At 37.6% G+C, this 25,098-nt stretch overlaps 1 protein-coding gene across 1 annotated transcript; it reads left to right on the top strand.

Annotated features, from left to right (window-relative positions):
* The first annotated feature begins 108 nt into the window (after window positions 1-108).
* On the top strand, window positions 109-25,098 carry BBS9 (Bardet-Biedl syndrome 9). Its single transcript, XM_019053007.2, has 15 exons — window positions 109-823; window positions 2,879-3,179; window positions 4,688-4,776; window positions 7,141-7,405; window positions 10,080-10,303; window positions 11,709-11,839; window positions 12,484-12,667; window positions 13,459-13,656; window positions 14,815-15,096; window positions 16,710-17,044; window positions 20,106-20,270; window positions 21,434-21,577; window positions 22,407-22,581; window positions 23,547-23,639; window positions 24,843-25,098. The coding sequence occupies exons 2-15, from the start codon at window positions 2,920-2,922 to the stop codon at window positions 24,908-24,910; spliced, it is 2,613 nt and encodes an 870-aa protein (XP_018908552.2). The 5' UTR covers window positions 109-823; window positions 2,879-2,919; the 3' UTR covers window positions 24,911-25,098.

Raw genomic sequence — 25,098 nt, 5'->3', positions numbered from 1 at the left:
TTAATAATCGATTCTTTACCATAGCCTCAAATGGAAAAATATCGATAATCGATCACTCACGCCTCGCCACAACCCCTAAGAGTGACGCAACTCGTCATACGATCACAATGATATAGGAGGGTATATTTCCTGGTTACCATCGTTACCGCCGAAAGTAAACAAAACTGCCCAGTCATTTAGCCGGGAGGCAACGTCCCGGCTTGGTTTTAATGCACGTGGTCCGTATTAATGTTCCTCGTTGATCACTTTCGCTGACAAACAATTTATGCATTTTTAACCGTGTACTCTCGTTGCGTCTCCACCTTTGAGTGTTTTATGCATTTTCTCAGACATAGATTTTCATTATCGTCCTTCGTATCTCATCGCGTGGTTCAGCGTTTTCCAGTTTTGGAATGATCTGACTTCATTTTGTATTAATTTTTTTCATGTTGAATTTTACAACGTACCTCTGTCGTTTTAAATAAGTTAAGTTCTTTGAGGCTCGATGTTTTTGCCTTCATTGTTTGAAAATTAATCCAACGTCCAGTTTCGAGGCTAGTGACCTTCTTTGAAAAAAATTGTGAGTAATAACCTCAGTGGTTCGTCGCATGCCCGTTCTGATTTGAACAACTTAATTAAAATAAAAAGAGAAATATGTTCGAGTGTGTGATAATCGCTTTTTAGCCTTTCGGATTTGGACATTTTTTTTGAAAAAAAAAAAAAAAAATTGAACATGTGCAAATACTTTCACGCGAAGAATCCGTGGCGGTGTCTCATTCCCACCCAACTGTCTTCAACAATCTTTCAATGGCAACAATAAAAGCGACAATGGATTGACTGAGAGGTGAGCAAAAATTATTTTCATATATTATTCTCTCCGTGTTACAGTTTTTCACCCCATGTCTATCTCATTTTTGATAAGTTTTTCGCGAACAAAAATTTATACGTATACGTAATCTATGGTGAAGTACCGTAGTACGTAACTCCATGTATTGTAATTTAAATACCGATCTGGACGATATTTAAAGTTTTACTCATGAGATTGGCAATCATCGATGACTCAAAATTGGACGGAGTTAAACAGAAAGGAACCAAGCCACATCGGGATCGAACCGAGAAAAAGAGGTTTAAAGTTTGGCTCCTGCATAAGACTCAATGTAAAAGATAAACTTCAAGTTCAATTTCTGCAAAATTTGCTCCAACAAAAACTTTGAATTTTTGGCGATAGGTAGTAGAGCAGTGGTTGAGTTCAAAACCACTCGTAACTCAATTTTTTCCAAAATGTGGGTTGGTTCCTTTCTGCTTAACTCAGTCCAATTGTACACTTCGAGGCTCGAACCCTGAGTATCTACCCCCCGGTTGCGCATCAGTGGCATGGCGTGCTTTGCGATACATCGATTGTTGTGCCATTTAAACTTATGGAAAAGGATCGATAAACAGGGTGTTCGCAGGGGCTTCGCACCTTAATAATCGATTCTTTACCGGAGGTTTAAATGGTATACCAATCGATACATCGCAATTCACGCCACACCACTGTTGCGCATATTACTTGAGCTAAAACCTCTGGTTCAGTGACTTAAACCGTAACGTTTCAAGTTCCTGGTGGGTTACTTTGAATTTATCTAACGTGGTGGTTGCGAAAATTTCCATGTCATCGATAATCATTGAATTTCATGAATCTGACAGCTAGTTCTAGGTTGATGGAATAAAACAAGAAAGAACCCCCAGAGAAGTTTTGAGCTTCAAAATGAACTTGCGAGATGGCTAGAAACACGGAAAAATGGGTAAGGAAGGGTAAAAATGCACATCAAATAGCCCAGAAATCATGCGGTAGTTTCAACCTCCTTGTCAACCAGGAAACAAAAAATAAAATGTACGGAAATAAAAAACGTGGCTTTATTATTCTTAATAACAGGGTAACTGGGGAAAATGAGAGGAATACGTGAATCTATCATTTAGAAGGGGGGATAGTAAAATATTATATTTTTTTATTTTTTGTTCCCTGGTTGGCTAGGGGGTGGCTAAAACCACTCCGGAACATCCCAATCATTTTGAGTTACATTTTTAGTAGTGCAAAGTATTGGTTTTCAGCTACACATAATTGAAAGAAACAAGCATTGAGCTTTTAGTCAATTTTAGATTTGACCTCATAGTTTGAGAACCATGGACACCATGTAGCTATATCTATACGCTATTCCGTTTGCTCTCTTATTTGCATCCTTCCAGCGTGTTTTTCTATCTTTGTTCATTGCACTGATGAGGAGCATTGTCATAGACAAAACGTCTGCTTTTGTGACCATGTAAAGGTAATTTTGAAATTAGCATGTAATTCTCTTGCATACTGTTTTATTATTAAGCTCGACCTGAAATTACATAGTTCCGCTTCCACTAAATCGGCTAAAAGCTCAATGTTTTGTTTTCTTTTTTAGCATTGTTTACCCATTTCCTTGTGTCGATTTTCGTTGAGAGATCATGGTGGCCGCGTTTAGCCGAAAGGAACATCAACTATTGCCAAATTTAACCGGGCAATTTTATGTCTTACCAGAGAACGTTTGTGCGGACTCCTTTGAAAATTTTAAGGAATTTGCTTCGCACTATGCAGAAAATTCACTGAAATGTGCATAAAAATTCGCACAACCCCTTTCACGCAAAAAATTAAATTGCCCGCTTTAATTTAGCAAGAGCTGATGGAGCTCGGCCCTTTTCTGCTTAAAGTTGTTTTTAAAAGTTTTTAAATTTTCGTAAATTTTTAAATTTTTGTTTTTTTTTTAAAAAAAATTTTACATACCCTTTCTGCTTAACGCAGTGCATAGATCCCTGGAAGATACCGTCTCTCTGGGGTCCGATTTTAGCCTTGCATTTGGTGATTTTGAAGAATCTAACGTAGTGTTTTTTTCAGGGAGCCTCGGTGTGGACCGATGCTAGGGCGGCAACGACGGCATGTCCCTGTTCAAAGTGAAGGACCAATGGCTGACGACCTGCGGGCAGGACGAGACCTTCGACGCGAGTTCATTGGCGGTGGCCGATCTCAACGGCAAAGGCTCCGACCAGATCATCGTCGGCAGCCACAGCGGGTATTTGCGGGTCTACGAATGTGTTGCCGAAAACTCCGCCGAAATCGAGTATACTCCCGCCTGCCTCCTCATCGAAACATATTTGGAACAACCTATCCTCCAGGTTGCCGCCGGACGCTTGACAAGGTAAATATATGCTGCGAATTGAAGAAAAAAGTTTCGAGCTGAAGTTGAGTTGACGAGGTAAATATAGATTGCGAATTGGATGTATTTATGCTAAACGGAACTATGTGCAAGTGGAAAGATGGGGTATGCTCGTTAGAGCCATAAGAATGAATGGGAATTTTAAAGCGCCAGTGACGTCAGCGGTGACGACCGGGCTCGACGTCGACGAGGAGTTCGCCGATTTGTGTGCTTTAACTCATGAGCCTCGTCCACAACGCTTTTTTCACATTCCCACGGCTCATGAATTAGAATATTTTGGAGCTCAGTTCCTTTTGATTTAATGTCAAATCCCGCTTTTCCATTTTCTCAAAAGGAACTATATCCACTTTTACATTGTTTCTTATCCAGCTTACCACGAGCACACTCCATCTTTCCACTTGTACATAGTTCCTTTTAGCTTAAATAGTACAATTGAAAAACAAAGTTTCGAGTTTAAAGCCGAGATAAAACGGGCTGCGGGTCGATTCTTGAGATTGATAGACAAAGCTATGGACAAAGAAGACAAATGTGATATGAAGGGATCTTTTTGGTGGAAGCGGATGGTTGCAATGGACAAAAGAGGTAGGTATTATAGACTAACTAACGGCAACCCACGAGGGACCCCATAGTTAGTCCATAATTTTCTCTCTTAGTCTACAGAAATCACCCATTTCAATCAATATAGATTTGCTCCATACTCCCTATGTCTTTTTTGTCTATTGCTTTGTCTATCAATGTCAATAATCAGCCCGCTGCCTTAAACCATCCACGCAGTAAGGGACCGTGGCCCACAAAAACTTAAAATTAATGTATTATTTGCAAAAAAGGCCCTTACACCCAATGCGATGGTGCTAACATCTTACAACTTTATCTAAAGGTTGTATGCATCTAGGTGTCTCTTTTAAAATAATTTTTACTCAATATTCTTTTAATCTTTCTAGATTCTCTACAAATACGTATGAATTTGCGAGGAATTTTATGAAGTTGCTAAAAAAAAATTCGAAATTACACAATCTTAGTTGCATTGCATGGCATGAGAGCCCTTCGCGTATAAAATATCTGAATTGAGAAATTGATAACAAAGTATACGACTCGTCCATAAATTACGCCAAGGTCCGAAGAGGGAGTGAAGCGGGGGGTTGCCTGACTTACCTTGTCACCACGAGATTCATGTCAGAGCTATTTCTGCTACGCTACGTATAAAAATATGGGACCAATTTTAACCCCCCCCCCCCCCTACCCCATAATCCTAAAATTTGCCCTGATTTTTCACCTTTCCACCCTCATTTTCATATGATAAATTCCTCGAAAATAGATCCTACAACTTATCATTTGTGCACGGTGCTGGAGTAGACACTGAGGAAATTGAAATAGTTCACATTGAAACAACATACTTCATCAACAAGCTAGTGATGATTTTATCTTCTGAATGGTGTAGTCTCCATTTTAATGCAATGAAGATGGACTGTTTTCTCTTATGTTTATTCTAGCGGAATAAAAGAGCGTCATATTGCAATTTTGCATCCTTACAAGGTTGCAGTCTACGCACTCTCGATCATCGAAGGAACAGTGGAACACGGTGAGTTTGAGGAGATCTGTTTCGTTAATCTTAACTTCACTTACAATCATACAATTACGTTACATTCAGACGTGTCTAAGATAAAACCCTGTAAACCTATGATATCTGCTCAACCTAACTGAACGAACTCAAAGGAGGCATACAATATTCTTCGCGAGCACAGCAAAAAAAGAACGCTGTTGATCAATTGGACAGAGTTAAACAGAAAGGAACCAAGCCACATCGGGATCGAACCGAGAAAAAGAGGTTTAAAGTTTGGCTCCTGCATAAGACTCAATGTAAATGATAAACTTCAAGTTCAATTTCTGCAAAAGTTGCTCCAACAAAAACTTTGAATTTTTGGCGATAGATAGTAGAGCAGTGGTTGAGTTTGAAACCACTCATAACTCAATTTATTCCAAAATGTGGGTTGGTTCCTTTCTGCTTAACTCAGTCCAATTGATGGTAGCAAACCATAAGTCAGAAAAACTCTAAATTATGTCATTATATTATTTATGCCAGACCATAGAGGGGCACTATAAATACATTGGGACAGAAAACGCCCAAAGAAGGCAAGGCAAACCTGATGATGAACTTTGCCGCTTAAGAAACGTCGTTTCGCAAAAAGTTAGGTGAAATTCAGATCTATCATGTTCTGAGCACGAAATTGTCACAATTTTATGAAATTTTATGCCCCGTTTTTGGTACAAGAACGTAGGTACCAACCCAGTCGGAACTTTTTTTCGGGACATCAGAGATAATTATCCTTGGAAATTTTAAAATCCAATTGTTTAACCCAACTTGATGAAAATTGCTCCACTAAATATTTTGGCTCGATCCTAGTAGCAAGATTCACTTTCCCTTTCCTAACAAACGTATAAGGAATTAATAACGGTTATATAAGCACCATTTTAACTAAAGTTTATATATCGTGTATATAAGTTTTATATAAAATGCCCATGAAAATAATTATTCATATTTTCAGAAGATAACGTTTATATAAAATTTATATAATTGAGGAAGGGTTTTTATAAATTTTCTTTATACGCATATTATCCTTTTGCTTAATTTGCTTAATATAACTGTTATATAAATGACCTGAATGACCTTAACGTAAACCTATCTCATTTTCATGAATGATGATGATGATCCCATTTCAATGAACACCCTCGACTCTCAGACTGCGTGGGATAGGTATTATTAGAAATATTAGTGGCTCCGAGACGAGTTAAAAGGGGATAATTCGGCACACAATCCGAGGAGCCCTGTTAAAAATATATTAAAAATATAAAAAATTAAAATTTTTAAAATAATATTTTATAATATTTTTAAGGTATATCATAATTATTTTTGTAAATATTTTAAAAATATTATTAAATATTATTTTAAAAATTTTAATTTTTTTTAAAAATTTTTAAATTAATATTATAAAAATTTAAAATAAAAAAAGGAAATGATAATAATAATAAATAAATAACATAAATACATCGACATAAATTCAAACTAGAAAAAGGCCCAAATAATTAAAACTGGAAAAAGACGCAATTATAAAAAAACATTAATATCGTTTAAAAAAGAGAGAGGGGGGGGGGGAGAGAGGAGAGAGAGGAGAGAGAGTTAAAAAAATGAGAGTTAAAAAAATAGAGAGAGTTAAAAAAAATGATAGTTAAAAAACATGATAGTTAAAAAACATGATAGTTAAAAAAAAGAGAGAGAGCTAAAAAAAATGAGAGAGAGTTAAAAAAAATGAAAATGAAAAAATTACATCATGAAATAAAAAACAATAAATAAATAAATAATAAATAATAAAGTCTGGTAAAATATCATAAGAATCCGTCAATAAACAAACATATTACGGACTCAGAGGCCTGCGATAGTTAAGAGATTGAATTTAGGGGCCCACCTATATCAAGCCTGGCTGGTCTGGTGGTAAAGTACTGGACTACGGATTGCAACACCATCCCGAGGCGTGGGTTCTAATCCCGACTAGGACGGCGCGGATTTAAGGTAAGTCACAACTCTACGATGATCCACCACCTGGTAGTAACGCATATGAAAACTTGCACACTTCATAACTAGAGTGCGCTACCAGCCAGGAAGAATAATGAAAAATTCATTTTATACACTGTTTGAATTTGGTTATATAACTTTTATACTAAGGGTTACATAAAAAGCGTATTAGATAATGTAAACTTTTAACTAAAAAACTTTATATCCATTACATAAACAATGAATTTTCTTTAGCTTGTGGTTATTTAAGGTTTATACTTTTAAAAACAAATTTTTTATATAACTCTGCTACTAGGACGGCCGAGGGGTCATTTTTCTCATATACAGTCAAATTCAACATTTTCAAATGCAAATAATTCTTCAAAAATGTCTCAGGGACGGAAACACGGTTGGTATTGATGTACGACCACGTGCTGCTGAAATCAACATACCAGTTGATTGTCGGTCCTTTCGGAAGCGTGAGGGACCGCGATTTCCTGTGCGTCCAGTCCCTGGACGGGGTACTCCTCTTTTTCGAGCAAGAAACTTTCGTCCTGAACAGATCCTTGCCGACGTTCCTGCTTCCGTCCCCTATCTGCTACGTGCCTCAGACAGACTCTTTCATCGTTTTCAATGCTGAGTGGACTCTCGAAAGTTACAGGTAAGAACTGGAAACATACAAGTGGTGACGTCACCATCTCCGTTTCGTCGAATTGGATCTAGGCAGGAACAGGGACATAAGCTCTTTCAATGCTACTAATGAGAATAATTTGATATATATCGACGGTGTAAGTCGGCAATCACATAACTCGGTTTGCGTCGTCGCAGACTTCCTGTCATACTTTATTTTTTAAACGGAAAACTACTGAACGGCAATTCTTTAAAACTGCGCGTGATTTTTCTTCTCTGTGCGAAGAAAATTCTGCAAAAACTTCAAGGAATGATGAAAATTTGTTCTCCTTTAAAAATATAACATAGAGGCGGAGATTTTCAGACACCGCAAATGAGTTATGTGATTGCCGACTTACACCGTCGATATCTGTTGCAAGGCAATTAAAAATCAACGGCGAATTGTAAGCGTACGTTGTGAACAATTTATAAAAGCATATAACTCAGAAACCATGGAACAAGATTAGGATACTTATAATTTTGTATTTAATGTGAATACAATTTTTTCCGTCTTAAAAACATGTTAGTAACAAACACACTTGCCCGAACGTGTGTGTGTGTGTGCTTATGTCGGACAGACAACAACTAAACTAGCTCCGCGACGGTTTCAGGACATTTTGTCAAAGATTTTTTGTCCGCGCACCTTTTTGGTCCAGTAGCTTACGCAAACACGTAAAATAAGCAAACAGTGACTTGGTCCAAGCGTTATATTTTAGTCGGTATGTAAAATTATATTGACAATATGGAAATGAGAAATTGAGAGAGAAGGAGGTGATGTTATGGTTGCTCATTTTCTAAATGAAAATTTATTACTTTCTCCTTTTGAATCATCTTTTTAAATTGTCATTGATGAATATTTGGTTTTATTTCTGTCCTTAAAATATTGAATGTTCAATATACCTTATACATGTACAGGTACTTTTTTATTTATTTTTTTATTTTTTCTTTACGAAATTATTACTTCATTTTGAAAACATTTATATTTTTAAAACGTGATAAATATTTGTAAAACCTTTTCCAATCGATATTAATCTCAATGAGCCGCAGTTGTGCCGACAGAAACTGCAAAAATGAATAAAAGAGGAAAAAAAACCAAGAAGCACGCAATCTTTAGTTTTAACCCATTTGTACATCGATGAAGAGTCAAATACGTCAAATTTTGAGCGTTTGGTTGCGCGTACACCTGGATGCAGCACGATAAAAGCACAAAATGTAAAAGAAAAAAATTAAAGTGCTCTGGAAATCATTGAATTTGACACGGAACCACCAATATTTAAAAAACACACATTATATTATTATTCTCCTTTGATACATTGATACATATTTTTTCCCATCAAATTTAAATGAGAATAATCAATGCAGAGTGTGCTAACATTTCAAAATCATGAGTTAAAAAACGCTAAATATAAAGCCTAACAGAGCGGAGCGGCGTGCTGCAAGCGCGAGGCTCACTGGCGCCTACAAACCTAAGTGGATACTTCACGCATTGCACAATGCTTGAAGTATCCACTTAGGTTTGTAGGCGCCAATGCGCGTTTCGCGCTGGCCGCCCGCCCGCCCGCCGTGCGGCGGCGCCTGAAGCAACTATTCCACAACAGAAGTGTTGCACAGTATTATACGAAATTGAACGTATTAAGAATGACAGGCATCCTTTAAAAGTACAGATCTTTCCTCGCAAAATAAATCAAGATACTTATAGTACAAAGGAAAAATCTAAGAGCCTTTAGCTGAGGCAAATATAAAGGTTTATCCGGTTCAGGTATAACAAGGTGGGAATTTCTTGAAAGATAATTAAGTCCTGTTGCACCAAAGAGGTGTAGAGAGTTTTAGTGAATTTTGTCTCATGGAATTGACGCTCCCCCATTTTTACCGAAACTCTCAACTATATATTATTCTCCGTTGGACCAAACAGACAAAACAATAAAATAAGCAAACCCTCATTCTTCCAAGACAATATATATTTGCATCCAAAAATGTCGTGAGCAATTGTCGTTTGTATTTACACGTGGGTCAAATAACTTTGGGTCTCAACTGGCACGTGGACCAAAACTCCCGTGCCGAAAAAACGCGTGGACGTAAATTACTGGAAAAAACAGGTGCGCGGACAAAAAATCGTGGACGAAATGTCCTATAACCTCCGCGACAAAGCGTAGAGTATCACAAAAAATGAAGGCGCTCGAAGCCGGGATCGCACTTTTGAAAACCATTACCCAACTACCTTCATTATATCAATGTACATTATCGAGATTCATCCAAACAACATGAAAGCCGTTTGCAAATTGCTGGCGATTGCTATAATTGCCTGCGACATATCGCTTTTCTAAGACGTAACACATATAGCGTCTACACTGAACAAGATAACACCTTGAAACCTTATTCGAATTTCTTATGGAAAATGAAGAATGTACTCAAAAAATTTCAAGGTTTAATCTTTTAAATAAATAAAATAAGAGAGGAAATCAGGCAGTGTACAATGTTAACCGTCCAAAGATAGCGGTCGGATTTCAGCAGAATCAGTCTACTACGTCAAACTTTGCTAACTTCCTTTGAAATTGAAAGAATGAAAGCGGAACAAATTGTGAATTTACTATACTTTTTCTTCTTCACTATATGGTTGATATTTTCTTGTTTTCGCTGACCTTTCTTACTATTAATCCATGTTTTAGTTATCAGGCTCTAGGAGACAGCTCAGATCGGAAGTTGAACCCATCGTGGCGGTACAATTTAGGAGAGCCGATCTTAGACATCCAGAACTTGATAATGAATATGAGAGAATCAGCAATATTCGTGTTGGGAGAGAGGAATCTCTTCTGCTTTAGTGAAGTCGGACTCATGCGATTCATGAAGCGGCTGCAATTTACACCCATGTGCTTCCACCCTTATTTTATAGGTTCGTTATCACCCATTCTCAAAATACAGCCGAGTCGTGCACTGCTGTGCTAAGGAAGAACGCCGTATGAACCTTTAGGCGTTGCCACATTTATTTTGATAAAACACGAATTTCCTAGTAAACGCATGAATATTTTCCTTCCAATTTTTCGGATAATTTTGTTCGTAATTTCACCTAAAATTCCTGAAAATTTGAAGAAAATATACTCATATCTTTTCTCAAAAAGAAACACTTTATTGAAGGACATTTGGCAACTCACGAATGTTCATACGGCGTTCTTCTTTAGCACGGCAGTGCAATGGTGTCGATTCATCGAATTTGAAGTTGACATGCGAATAAAGAGGGCTAATTGATCGTTGAAAAAAACAATTTTTGTCATTAATCAGTCAACCAAATGTACTTTTCAACTAGGATCAGGCTATTCATATAGGTAAAATAAGCGCAGACACAGGTGTTTCCAACTCAAAGGGTGTTGAAAATTCACAAGAAAGTTTTGACGATTATCCCTAGATTAGAGCTTTCCACCAAACCAGAACAGGTTACTTAAACGCCATGTCAGTTCGCCTTCAATTTTTGGTGTAGGCAACACGAGCTCCCACGTGGTCAAATAGTGGTATCATCCCCCATATAGTCGGACATAACATACATATAAAAGAAAAACATGGGTTCGTTTTTATTTTTCGATGAAATTATGTCGATTATAACTGTCCTGGTCTATTGCATGGGTCAATTAAATTAAATTGATCAAGTGATCAATCGTTAAAATAATTGTAATTCACATGGCGAAACATTTAGTCACGGGTCTAGTAAAATAATTGAAAGAAGCAGAAGAAAAATGTTTGGCCATTCGAAGAGGAATGATACACGCAAAGACTATCGAATCAGCAGGCTCTGATCGTATATCCTATGGAGAAAAATTGGACATTACCACCAAAAACCCGTTTTCTTGTCAGTTACTTGGAGATACCCTAATTGTTGCATCAAGTATGGAATGCACCTTAGACAAAATAAACTTTTAATGCGGCGCCGTACATTTTCTCACCAATATGAAATTTTCCTGGTTTCCAAACTTAGAAAAATGTGATTGCCACGAGGAATCTTTTTTGTACCAAATTGAAATTTTTACTCCGGAGTAATGAATTTCACGATTGTTCATCTCTAGCAAGAAACAGCTAAGTAAAAAAAAAGGAATTCCTCGTCGTAATGAATCTTAGTTTTATCTGCACTAAGTATTATTTTGTACGACTGTGTGCTGGGTGAATGTGTTATAGTGTGTTGCTAATTTTCCATTTCGTAATCTCTAATTTGCATACTTAAAAAAGTTCAGGTCATGTTGATTCCTTTGTATGTTTTATTATTCTCGCCGATTTTGCTTTTGAACCCCATACTTGAAATATGTTTTTAGCTGAAGGAGAAAAACTAATGGTTTTAGTGGTGAGTGATACGGAAACAGTCCTGGTGTACGAGAAAACTGTTTTACGATGGTCTGCCCATTTGTCTTTATCACCAGTGGCCATTTCTAGAGTGAATTTCAAGGTTAGTTTCTCCATATTTTACTTGTTACTGCTACTTAACGAGGCGCATGAAAAGACGTATTGTTGTCACTACTCTTTCATAATGAGAATCCTCATCAATAATTTCTATTGGAATCGAATTAAAGATAAAGGTGGAAAAACCCGGAAGACTCGGATACTCCTTAAATTGTTTTTTAACTGTTATTTATGATGAATTTCTTCGTAACAACTAATAGACTCGATTAATATATTTCTTTAAGGAATAAGTCGCTAATTACCAACTTATTTCAGAGGTTTTGTAAAAATTTGATTTACGACGTCATCCACCGCGGTAGTATCACCTTTGATTTCTTCCACCTTGCTTTTATAAATCAGTGAGACACATTTGCACTGGTTACTCAACTTGAAACTTGGATGAAAGCAAGTCGGAAGATTACAGTGTTATTACCACGGTGGATGACGCCATAAATCGAATTTTTCAAAGAGCGATATCTTGGTTAATATTGGACGTAGGAAGTTGCTGTTCGGTCAGCTGATCTCATTATTTTTAGCTGATCTACGAGCACCAAGCATCAAAACAATTATGTGGCCAGCGCAACTGGCCCTTTACGGATCCGTCATCTCTCCTCGCCGTACCTAATACAATTAGGTGATTTTTTGTTCTAGGCTCTTAAGGGGTTGATCGCAGTTTTGTCCGAAAGTGGCGAGTTGAGGTGTGGAGTTTTGGGCACGGAGCCTTCGCTTTTTGTCGCCCCACCGTTGAAGACGAAAAGCGCGACTCACCAACAAAATGAGACAAAATTAAAGCAGCTAAAAGAAGAGATTAAATACCATGCATCTGCAGGAGCAGGTAATAAATGCAAATATCTTTCCGCGTCATAGGAAAGTGCACGGTTTAAGTATATGGACTTATTGAGAAAATTGACTAACAATCAAAAATAACAAACAACAATTCAAAATATGCGCTAAAAATCTGCTATATAAAACTGATCAACTCAGGAACGGTCTGTTTAGGGGTGCTAGGGTGCTTCAGCCTCCCAAAAGTTCTAACGGGTTTCTTAGGGGGCCTCTACAGAACTCCTGTAGGTGCCCCCAAAAACTTGAAAATCAAATAAAGGAGGACTTAAGATTAGTTAGTGGGGCCCCACCCGAGAGATTGGACCCCGAAAACCCATGAGCACCCCAAGAATTTTTAATCAGCCAGACCGACACTCGATAAACATGCCGTTAATTCTCTTAAACACTTTGAAATTCGTTTTCCGACAGCGGAATTGACGTCATATGAGTGATGAATTAAAACAAAACGCATTTTGTTTTTTGGGGGTTCCGAATCTGGAAAAGTAATAAAGAAGAAAAAACTATTGGGAGGGATCGAACCCTCAAGAGGACCGAAATAATGCTCCTAGAAAGTTAGATGCGTCAATTCAGGAAATTCAGGGGGGGAGGGGTCCGCTGAGTGGAGAATGTGCCCAAAAGGGCGCGGAACTACGACAAATTTCAAAGAATGCCCTAAAATCGACAAAAATTGACCAAACTTTCTGCGTAAAAAGATCAACTTAATATTAGGATGGCTACCTTTCACAAGTCAAGATCTTTTCGGATGAGCCTTATTGAAATTATTCCAATTCTCCTGTATTTCAGATCTTCGAAATAGTAGCAGCACTTCTACCGACAGTGAGCTGAAGGCGTTGTATAAGTGTGTCTTAAATTCCGATGAGAATACTTGTCAAATACTACTGGAACTGTCCACGAAGTCATCCCTCAGTGATATTCAAATTTCATACGAGGCAACGCCACCGATATGTTTTCACGCACCCGTTCAAAAATTGCCCATTCTTTGTAAGTGATAGATGCTCCACTTGTCACTTTCAGGTGAAATCAAGGTTTATAAGTTTTTCCACTCAATCTCGATAGAAAAACTGTGTTTCAGTAAAAAAAAAATTATAAAAAAAATAAAAAAAGTCACTGAAGCCATACTTCGGTAAGGTCGGCTTTTTACCAATTTAATGTGAGTGGTAAAGCTCAAATATTTTTGGCGCCCATCTAATTATTATGTTTTCGTTAGTACCTCTTTCAGTCTTTTCCAATGGAACACTAAACATTGTGTTTTTTGTTTAATCATCTGAAAGTACCAGAAGGGAGCCAAAATCCTGCACAACCCCGCGTTTAAAAGTCTATGTATAAAGACTAGAAGGAATTTCAAACGTGCTGAAATTACGGGAAAATGATGACAGTGAAGTACTGCGACAGTCAAATCGTCATCTCCTCTCATTTTCCATTCATGTCTGGTAAATCAAAACATATTTAAATGTGGAATTGTTGCTTGTTTACTATAGTTATAATATGAATGAGATCCGATTCTTTGATTCTGAAGTTACAGTTTCGACTTCCCTATACTGTTTTCATACGTAAGGAGCAGAAAGACATTTAATGGAAGTCCAGGATAGAGTCCCTTTATACCGGGAGTTAAGAAAACCTCCCCTCATGGAGTCACAAATTGCTGGTTTTTCGTAATCTTTGATCGGCTTATTTTCAAATTTCTTTCTCCGTTCCCTCACTAATTTTGTTCCTTGCCGAACCCGTTTTTCCCCGGTTCATTCTAGATTATAATCTATTTGCAATCGGTGAAAATATAATCTTTATTCCCGGTTGTGACACTGCGGAGGCCTAAAATACCGGGACCAACCAGAAATGGATTCACATTGTCTTAACTCTCTGTATAAAGGGACTCTAGTCCAGGAAACCTATGCTCGCCTCTGATTGGTGCCGGATGACATCATTCGGTTTGGCGCGAAACCGGGGCGTCTAAAATTTGCGAAAAAGTTGGGCTTTTTAAACGGCGTATTTCTCGGTTTCTGAGTTATTTCTCCGCGTTTCTAATGTGCTCATCGCACCGTGTTCTACACGTCATTTACTTTCAGAACAAAGTACACGCAAATCGAAATTCGTTCATGGTTTAATGACCCATTGTATAAGTTGAATTGTCACTGATTTCAGGTGATAAAACTATGATAGAAAATCAAGTGGTACTAGACTACAACTACGATATTGCTGTTCCCAGCTCCTGCGAACTGCTAGTGTTTATAAGTTACTTCAATAGTAGCGGGCTTCCAAAAGTTCTGCGACAATCGACGAATGTGCCAGATCAATTTATTTTCGATTCATTTTTTTCTGCGAACGATGCCTCGCAAAAAACGCCTGGCGTGTCCACGATAGGCAACTTGCTCAGCGTCACCCTGAATGCTGCTCAATCTATTGCTCTTCCAATTTTGTTCTCAGGTAAGTCGCCACGATCAGTAACCGATTTATTATTGAAACAAATGGAGGGAATGTAATAAAAGTAATTGGACGCAACATAACATTTCAGAGGAGGTCCTTGCTCAAGCCAACTTTTTACAACCGTTAGCAGCATATCAAGTGCAGCAGGTCCATTCTTATGTATTTTAAATGCAAAATTAAGCTTGTGGCGATAGAAAAGTAGTATAACTCCCGTTGAAAATCCAGCCTCCTATTCTTCACTTATCGAAAAGAACTCAACGCCGAAAATAATAAGAAAAAGAAAAAAAGCTAATTTAGTCGAAAAGTTTAGAAGGACAATTTTGTTCTGCGCATCTCACGGTTTCCAAAAGGAACCCGGTAATCGAAAGTATGGCACTTTAGGTCAATCAATGCGGCACAATATGAAAGTTCTGAAATCTTGGATTTGGACAGACGAAATGGATTTGGACGACGCATGTATATCCAAACGAAGAAATAGAAATGGGGGGAAATATAGCTTTAAAAGATGCGGATATCCCTTAAAACCATTTTTCCGTAATAAGACGGAATTTTCGTTTCCCCCAAAGTTGGGCAGTTTCGAAGCAAGGCATTCAAGTATTATCTCCATGGACCACTGCCCTTTCCCAGGGACGGTGATATTTAGTGGCGCGGCGTGTATTGCGATATATATATTGATCTGCGGCATTTAAGTTCATGGAAAAGGATCGATAGATAGGGTGTTCGCAACGAACACCTTAATGATGGATTCTTTACCGTAGCTTTAAATGAGAATATCGATAATCGACCATTCACGCCTCTCCATCGGATTTGGATCGTATTTGATACATCAAACAGGTAAGATTTTATCGATATCGATTGAATCAACATGTAAACATAGCCTCAAAAATCAACTGAGTAATCTGAGGAAACGGGTTTCTCGTAATAGGCTTTTGATTCTTACAAGTATGAAATGGTAATAAAAAGTGGAATTTTTAGGAATTTTCTCATTTTCAGTTTGTCCTACTTGAATCCTAGAATTTTTGTTTGAGGTTACTGTTCTATTACTTAGAACCAGACGATACATCGAACCACTATCGAATACTATCTGTTTGTATGTTTTAACAGTTTTTCTTAAGAGTCTCCATTGACGAGTTTCTAAATTTGTTTATAATATTACGTTAGCAGCCACACTGAAAACAAATTCTCGGCGTTTTTACCAAGGTCCGTTGGTACCTTTACCATCTCACTTTTTTAACCAATTAATGGTAATTTTACCGAGACAGACTGGTAAACTTACCTAAAAACCGGTATTTTTACTGTTTTTTCAGGTAAGAATACCATTTTTATTAGTAACCAATTCCCGGTAACTTTGCCATTTTATCACGGTAATTCTACCATAGTCGATAAAAAATATTGGCGTTTTTACCAAGGTCCAGTAAAATTACCGAGAAAGTTCAATAATTTTACCGAGATTTCTCGGTAAAATTACCAACTCCATAAATGGTAATTTTACCTAGAAAAAACTGGGATCAAATAGAACCCTAAATTCTTGGTAATTTTACTCTTTCTTTAGTAAATACACCGAGATTTTTTTTTTCAGTGCAATGCTACTAGGGACTTTGTCACTGTTTCAGAGTTCGTAAACGATAGGTGGGAGGCGGCAGGATGTACCGATTCACGCGTCGATTTCATGATCCGCAGCCCCACGGGAGATGAGACTCCTCTCAGATTCACAGTCAGCTTGGAGGAAGGTGCCAAGTACAAAATTGAATCGAATTCGACGGCATGTCTCTCGCTCGGAGCCCGAAGTCTCGTAGAACGGTATCAGAGACATCTGCTTAGCAAAAAGCTCTCTCGGAGTCATTCTGGGAACCAGCCGCTGACCTACATGTCACATTTACCCGTGGATAGCTTCCTCAAAGTTGTCGACAAATACCATGGACTTGTTACTCGGCAAAAAGATTTAGAGGTATTTTATATGTCCATCAGATTCTTAGCCCATTTGTGCCTCTTTTTGGCCTGTGTCTGAGCATGAACCTATCTTCTTAAACAGAAGCTCGTATACAAATCTGGTGAGGAAAGAGACAGCAAATGTAGAAAAAAAAGTGTCCGAGGACAGACCTTGAAGCATTTTACAGTTTTTTGCTAAAAACATTTATGAAAATTCGTGCAAATTGATAGTATAGATAGGTAAGGTTTTAAAAAGCTTATAATGAAACCGTAAGCAAATAATTTTTTAGAGGTATTTACGGCTTTGCCTGTTTTGGAAAAACTGGCGAAACACCTGTGAAAATAGCGTTTTGCTGAGATTACACCTACGTTGAATCAAATTATGTTATTTTATATGAGCTCTCCAGCACTTTTAAGTTTCAGAAGTTGTTTGAAGCTCTCCTGTCTGGAAAATGTTAAAATCGTGTTGGAATCCATCCCTGACAACTTTTTCCACCTTCTTCTTGAAAAAACCTCAGAAATTCTGTCTCTCTTGTCTAATAATTGCCCAGTGCACTTACTCTTTTTTACAACCCTGCGTTCTTTACTCAGACAAGATTGGACGTATGTTTGCTAAACCGAACTATGTGCATAGGATTTGCGCGTCACATAGTTCCTTTCCGCATAAATATGTCCAATCCCATCTAACCTACAATAGTTACCGGGTCTATGTCAGCAATTCTTTCGTTCACGATAACTGTCGTTAGATTTACGTTAGCTGTCTCAAATTTTGTAATTTTGTCCATTTTGATCTGATGAAGAACTGTATAGATTTTCGGTTAAATCGCATTTACCGTTTTTTTATAAACGGTAATTTACGTAAGGGCCCTACTTACGCTGTTATATCGCTAGACGAATATAAGTTGAGAAAGGCCAGTCATAATGCCCACAATTTTTTCATGCATATTTAAGGGGAAAATGAGAGATGACGTTGCATCATTTGCGACGTTGCAGACTTCCTTAGAAATTTTATTTTTCTTTCGAGAAACTGGTCAACATAAAACTTAAATTCTCCGTGATTTTTCGTATTCCATAGCAGAAGATTTGGTTCAAAATTTAAAGTCGTAAATTTGGATTGTTTCTCATGGAAGAGATGAATTAAGAACGGAAATTTTGAAACACCGCAATGGAGATACGTGGTTTCGCACTTCAGTCAGACCGATACGGACACCCAACAAACTTTAAATAGTTGCATTAAGTCCCCGTCACCGCCGACCAACGCGTTTGTCGATCGAATCAACCACCTACAGGTATTATGCGTAGGAAGTCAAAACGCCTTCAATTTTTTGAACGCAATACGGACATCCGTCGAGGTTGTATAGTTGTATCACGGCGCCGTAGCAATCGCGTCCCATTCTTTATCGTTACAGACGAATATAATTTGAGAGAGGCCAGTCATAATGCCCACAATTTTTTCATGCATATTTAAGGGGAAAATGAGAGATGACGTTGCATCATTTGCGACGTTGCAGACTTCCTTAGAAATTATATTTTTCTTTCGAGAAACTGGTCAACATAAAACTTAAATTCTCCATGATTTTTCGTATTCGATAGCAGAAGATTTGGTTCAAAATTTAAAGTCGTAAATTTGGATTATTTCTCATGGAAGAAATGAATTAAGAACGGAAATTTTGAAACACCGCAATGGAGGTACGTGGTTTCGCACTTCAGTCGGACAGATACGGACACCCAACAAGCTTAAATAGTTGCATCAAGTCCCCGTCACCGCCGACCAACGCGTTTGTCGATCGAATCAACTACCTACAGGTATTATGCGTAGGAAGTCAAAACGCCTTCAATTTTTTGAACGCAATACGGACATCCGTCGAGGTTGTATAGTTGTATCAAGGCGCCGTAGCAATCGCGTCCCATTCTTTATCGTTACAGACGAATATAAGTTGAGAGAGGCCAGTCATAATGCCTTCAATATTTTCATGCATATTTTTGGACAAAATGACAGACGACGCCACGAAATATAAAGCTAAATATAAGACTAATTATGAAGCGCCCGTGACGTCAGCGGCGACGACAGAGACGACGATCTGAGAATCTGAGTCTTTACCCTCTGAGTCCTGTCCACAACGCTCTTGTCATATACCCACGGCTCACGAGTTAGCATATTTTGGCGCTTAGTTTCTTTTGATTTCATGTAAAATCCCACTTTTCCATTTTTCCAAAAGAAATCACGCTCACTTTTACATTGGTTCATATGCAGCTCAAACAAGCACACCCCACCTTTCCCACACGTCTCAGGTTCCTCTTAGCATGAATACGTCCAATCCATACTGGACCAACTTTTTGGGCTCTGTAGAATGATTCCAAGTTGAAGAGCCGTAATTATTTGTGTATCAGCTCCATGGACTTTTTGGTGGAGTTGCGAGGAAAATTATCTGAAAAATTGGAAGAAAAATATTCATAAGCTAACAAGGAAATTCCTGTTTTATCAAAGAAAATTTGGCATCGCCTGAAGGTTCATACGGTGTTTTTCCTTAGCACGACAGTACAGCTCTCAGACACAGAAAGTTTTTCAGTGTGGCGTCTTTCCATCATGTGACACACAGAGTCGGAGGTCACGCTTGTTTTTTCACCGTTAAATTTACGGACAGCGATCTCGCGACCATAAATTCCATAAATAGAGGAGTTTGCGTAAATCGCGCGACGTATAAACAAGCCACCCGAAAACAAAGCTTCAATTCCTCATTTATCCCCGGAAAATGAAGAAGCGCTTGATTTATATAAGTCGACCTCGTGGATACGAATTACGAGGAGGAGGATTTCAATAAATCCTCACAGTCATCCGCGTGGAACTCGGAGGCGAGGCGCGAATGATCGATTACCGATATTTCCCCATTTGAAGTTGTGGAAAAGAATCGATTATCGAGGTGTTCGTTGCCAACACCCTGTTTATCGATACTTTTCCATGGGTTCAAAAGGCAGATCAATCGATAAATCGCAAGCCACCGGCGGAACTATCAAACGCATACGCTCAATATTTATCGAGCTTTTCCTTCTGAAAACAAACTTCCCGCGTTTTTTCTCAGACCGAATTGGCGGAACTCACTTGCCAGAGCAGAGCGGTGCAGAAGCGGTTGTTGATCAAACTCAAGGACAAAAAAATCGACTCTCTAAGAAGTCTCGAGTCCCTCCACGAGGATACGCACTGGAGCATTTTGAAACTCTCCCGAGAAGTCGAGACCCTGCAACAGGTAATGCCTTTACCCGCCATCACAAATCACAACTTCATGCACAGAGAAAAAATGTTTGGTTACAGATATGTCGAAGGCAATTGGTCAAATCAGGCATTTTATCAAATTCCTAGGCCGGTAGTCAAATTTTGACAGTGGAATTCTGTAAATTTATGGCGAGGACTTCACGGGGTTTCAATATTTTGGGAAAAATAACTTTTTAAATTCGCGAACTCTCCTTCTTCCTTCCTTTTCACATGCCTGCAGTACATTTAAATGTTAAAATTTCAAAAATTCTATGTTTTATGATGTGCTGAAAATTTCATGAGAAATGTGCATTCAGGATCTGGAAATCGTTCAGAGTACTATTGTGTGCTGCATATTTTTACAGAGAATTATTTCTTTCAGGTGCAACGAATTATTTTGTCTAAAATTAGGATAAAAAATCAAAATTTCAATCTACGAAGAATATTTGACTATTTGCCTAGGAATTTGACAAAATGCCTGATTTGACTATTTGCCCGCGACAGATACACTAAACTTCGGTTCGTAGTAAAATCTGAACTTTTTTCCAGTCCAAGTAACCGAACTTTTTGGTCACTGAAATGAAATGTCGGGTCCCATGACCGAAAACTTTAGTTACCTAAACAGCAAAAATTCATGAACTGAGCTCTGTGTTCGGTATCTATTTTTCATACATAAAATCCTACAATGCACTTTAGCGTTCTGCACCACCAAACCCCCCCCTTGTGTCCATCTTCCCATAGGTTAGCGAGCAACTGATAACGCCCTGCCGCCATCCCTTCATGGGATGGAAATCACTGATATTCTTTTAAAAATAATAGGACACTTCTGTATTGCTCCGTAAAATGAAAGGGAAAAAGATAAAAAAGTGGAATTCTTCTGCAGGAAATATTTAATGAAATCGCCTGGACGGAACTAATTGAAATTGCCTACAGTAAATTAAGAATTAAAAAAAAAAAAATACCTCATCAACAACTAACAGCAAATCAAAAAAAGACTTTGAACTCCCCTCCCTGACTCCAACCCATCGACTGTCTTAATCCCCTTCCTCACCCCGTTCATCGAACGTCTTAAATATTATTTTATTAGAATAGAGAACATATGAACATGGATGCTTGAAATTAGAGGGTTTAATTTAATCTATTTTTTTGTACGTCCAGGCTGTCAAGGGCTGCAGTAGTGAATTACACGGATTCCTAGGACTGTTGATTTTTCTGCTCAGTTTAACCCCGCACATTTCGGACGAGGAGTTGAAGGACTTCGAACTGGCAACGTCTTCCACTTTCTATAATTCAGAGAGTCAGGTACAATCATTTTCAACCATTTGAGTGTATTTTGAACTCGATATAAGATACATCGACGGTGTAAGTAGGCAATCACATAACTCGGTTTGCGACGTCGCAGATTTCCTGTCATACTTTATTTTTTGAACGGAAAACTACTCAACGACTATTCCTTAAAACTGCCGTGATTTTTCTTCTTTGTGCGAAGAAAATTCTGCATATATTTCAAAGAATGATGTCAATTTGTTCTCTTTCAAAAAAATAATATAGAAGCGGAGATTTTCAGACACTGCAAACGAGTTGTGTGATTGCCGACTTACACCGTCGATATCTTTTGATTACGGGAGATCCTGTTTTCTTTGATGAAACTAACTTACATTATTACTTGTTAAAAAGTACAAAAATATTTATCTTGAATGTAGTGCTTCAAACTCCCATTCATATTTACAAAAATAATATTATATTGTCTAATTTTTTCAGAAGCCCGGCAAAAGGAAGACCCCCACCTCTTCCATTTTCATAACCCAAAATTCTACTACCAGGGTCTTTTTCAGCGATTTCTTTTTTATAATCGATGAATACTCAATCTTCACCCACCTCGAGACTTTCCGCCCTAGATGGACCTCTTACACCCCTTCCTCTCCCCCCAAAAATTTCTGGCTGCGGCATTATGAATGAATTTCGCATGAAACTTTATGCGGGAATTCTCTAAAGGCAAATGAAGAATATTGCAAAAAGTTACACGGGCTCTAACACGACTCATTATACCCTCAAAAAGATGTACAAATGGTTCTGCTCAATAAAACTGACACTTGGCCATTAAATTAAGTTTGAAATTGTAACTTTACAGAATTGGCTTGATGTAACTTACTCTGCACTACAATATATCTTACAAAAAAGCGAGAAGTCGGACACTTTCGTGGCGAAACCTTTCGAAAATATTGAAGAGTTTAAGCAGATCTTGATGCAAGCAATCAATAGATTGAGCAAAGGGATTGCACATCAGATTTTAGAAGAACAAAGAGGTAAGGTCTTCCTTCAAACAAATATCAAATCACACTTAAGAACGAACATCAGTTTTATCAAGAACGCATTGTGTTTTCAATATTGCTATCCTCTAAAAGTATGTCATTATAGGAATCATTTTTTCGAGACGTGAAAAAGGACGTGATGATAAATCGGAGAGGACCATTTCTGATTAAATTTAATAAAATATTATCATCAAGATGAATTTCTTCTTTAAGTAGCTATAAGAGAAAAAAAAAATGCCTCTGGTCCAGGTCTTAATTTCAACACGTGTCATGATCAAATCATCAGCCTTTTTCCCTCCAGTTTAAAATCGAGAGCTACGCTACATATTAATGATGAGCATCCGCATCCTGCCTCGTGTCGCGTGGTGAAAGAAACTGTAGGTATAACTTGTAGTATCAGGCCGTATTGAAGGCACTTTTTCTTTCATTGTCCTCCAATATATCGGCGAAATTTTTCGATTAATTTTCCTCGTTACTCATGTAATCATTTCTTCTATCAATAACTTGAACAACCACTCTGCTTCCATCTTCCAAGCTGATATTCGGATGTAATATATTTAATAATCATAAATAATTCATTTTTCAAGACCTTTAGAAGCACGTGAACCAAATAATTATAATCGAAAGAGAGACTTGAAACGCATCCTTAATTAATTTATTCTAGACGGTGAAGTTCCTAGTTTAAACATTTTAGTGGATTTTATGGTCCAAGACAGCTTTTAAAAACAAATCGAGGGATTGAAATTTCATGCTTTTGTAATGAAACAAAGTTTAAACCAAGCCCTGAAAAGTATTTGTTTCGTTGTGATTTGTTTCGAAGAATCCCGGGTTGGCACAGGATCTTATTTCCTTCTAATAATTATTTTAAGAGCGCGGCCGATGGTCTACACCCGATATTTGCATGCTCTCAACATTTTCTAAAAAGAGTGTCTCTTTAACTCCACCAATTTATTTCTCAGGCGTGTTTCCTATCCTGGAAACTGACAACGAGGAGGAATTAGCCGACGAGACTTCGCTCACGGCTCAAAAACCCTTCAACAGCCAAGCAACCGGTGAGTTTTTGAGAGTGGAAAGTTTGAATTGTACAGAATCATTCAGATATCGACGGTGAAACTACCAAACCACGTATCTCGGTTTGCGACGTCGCAGACTTCCTGTCATACTTTATTTTTTAAATGAAAAACTACTTAACATCCAGTCTTGAAAATTTCTGTGATTTTTCCTCTTTGTGCGGAGAAAATTCTGTGACAATTTCAAGGAATGATATTGATTTGGTCGACTTCAAAAAAATAAAATGCGAGCGTAGATTTTTAAACACCGCAAACGAGATACGTGGTTTGGTAGTTTCACCGTCGGTATCTCGGTTTGCGACGTCGCAGACTTCCTGTCATACTTTATTTTTTAAATGAAAAACTACTTAACATCCAGTCTTGAAAATTTCTGTGATTTTTCCTCTTTGTGATGAGAAAATTCCGTGAAAATTTCAAGGAATGATATTGATTTGGTCTACTTCAAAAAAATAAAATGTGAGCGTAGATTTTTAAACACCGCAAACGAGATACGTGGTTTGGTAGTTTCACCGTCGATATGAATTATCAGCCAGCGGTAAAGTATTCCGAAAGAAATCATAGAAACTGCTATGTACCTAAGTATGCAAGACGTAGCTTTACATATATAAAGCTACGAGCAAGCCAGAAACACCTCATCACAAGTTGGGGATATTTTGACTTAATTTCTTGTAGAACCGCGTCTACTTCTGATTTTTTCCTATCATCATAATATACATAGCACTTACCCACTGTATTCTACAGTCCAATTCACACGGTTCACTTTTTCATCAAACTTTTTCTCCGACTCTGTTGAATAGAAATTTTTCCCATAATATTCGAATTACAAAATAGGTATACATTTTCACTCGATAAAGTTCAAAGAAAAGTTAAATGAAAAGGTAAAACTTGCGAATTAGGCTTCACAGATTTTACTTTCGGGAAATTTATCAAAATTCACGGAATGAATCGAGGGGAGGTTTCACCCCCTTTTTTTTTTTTTTTTTTTTTTTTTTTTCTTTTTTCTTTTTTTTTTTCTTCAGGGACATTCCCCATCTGACTTTATTCAGAGATTTCACCCTTATAACTCATGGACCAAGGTCTTCTCCATGCTTATAGTACTCTTCATATCCCTTCTGAAAAATCAAACTATTTTTTCTCCATCAAACAATTTTTTTAAATGTATTTAATTTTTTCTATTTTTTTCAGGTGTAATGAAATTGTCACCTGTCGCCGAAACAACGCAACCAAATTCTCTGGATGAGATATTTTTTTGACACGAGCAAAATTCGGGGCCTACGCATATACTCACACGGCTGGGATCTATACATACCTTTTTGTATCATTTTTCTCTAGAAGTTTTTAAAAGTCATAGCAAAGCTCGTGTATTCTTGATTTTTGCTTATACCTTATAGATGTTAATTAATATTTTTATTGAAAACTTTTAATAAAACATTTTCCGATA

Source organism: Bemisia tabaci, chromosome 1 (genome assembly GCF_918797505.1).
Source record: "Bemisia tabaci chromosome 1, PGI_BMITA_v3".
In the NCBI taxonomy this organism is placed as follows: Eukaryota; Metazoa; Arthropoda; class Insecta; order Hemiptera; family Aleyrodidae; genus Bemisia; species Bemisia tabaci.
The sequence above is the reverse complement of the archived record's forward strand: the minus strand, read 5'-3'. Positions and strand labels throughout refer to the sequence as shown.

What these genes read in the sequence shown, in the direction of transcription:
- BBS9 (XM_019053007.2), top strand. Translation starts at nt 2,920, where the DNA reads ATGTCCCTGTTCAAAGTGAAGGACCAATGGCTGACGACCTGCGGGCAG. An exon ending in GCCGCCGGACGCTTGACAAG is followed by an intron (nt 3,180 to 4,687) that starts GTAAATATATGC and finishes TGTTTATTCTAG; the next exon opens with CGGAATAAAAGAGCGTCATA. An exon ending in CCATGCATCTGCAGGAGCAG is followed by an intron (nt 12,668 to 13,458) that starts GTAATAAATGCA and finishes CCTGTATTTCAG; the next exon opens with ATCTTCGAAATAGTAGCAGC.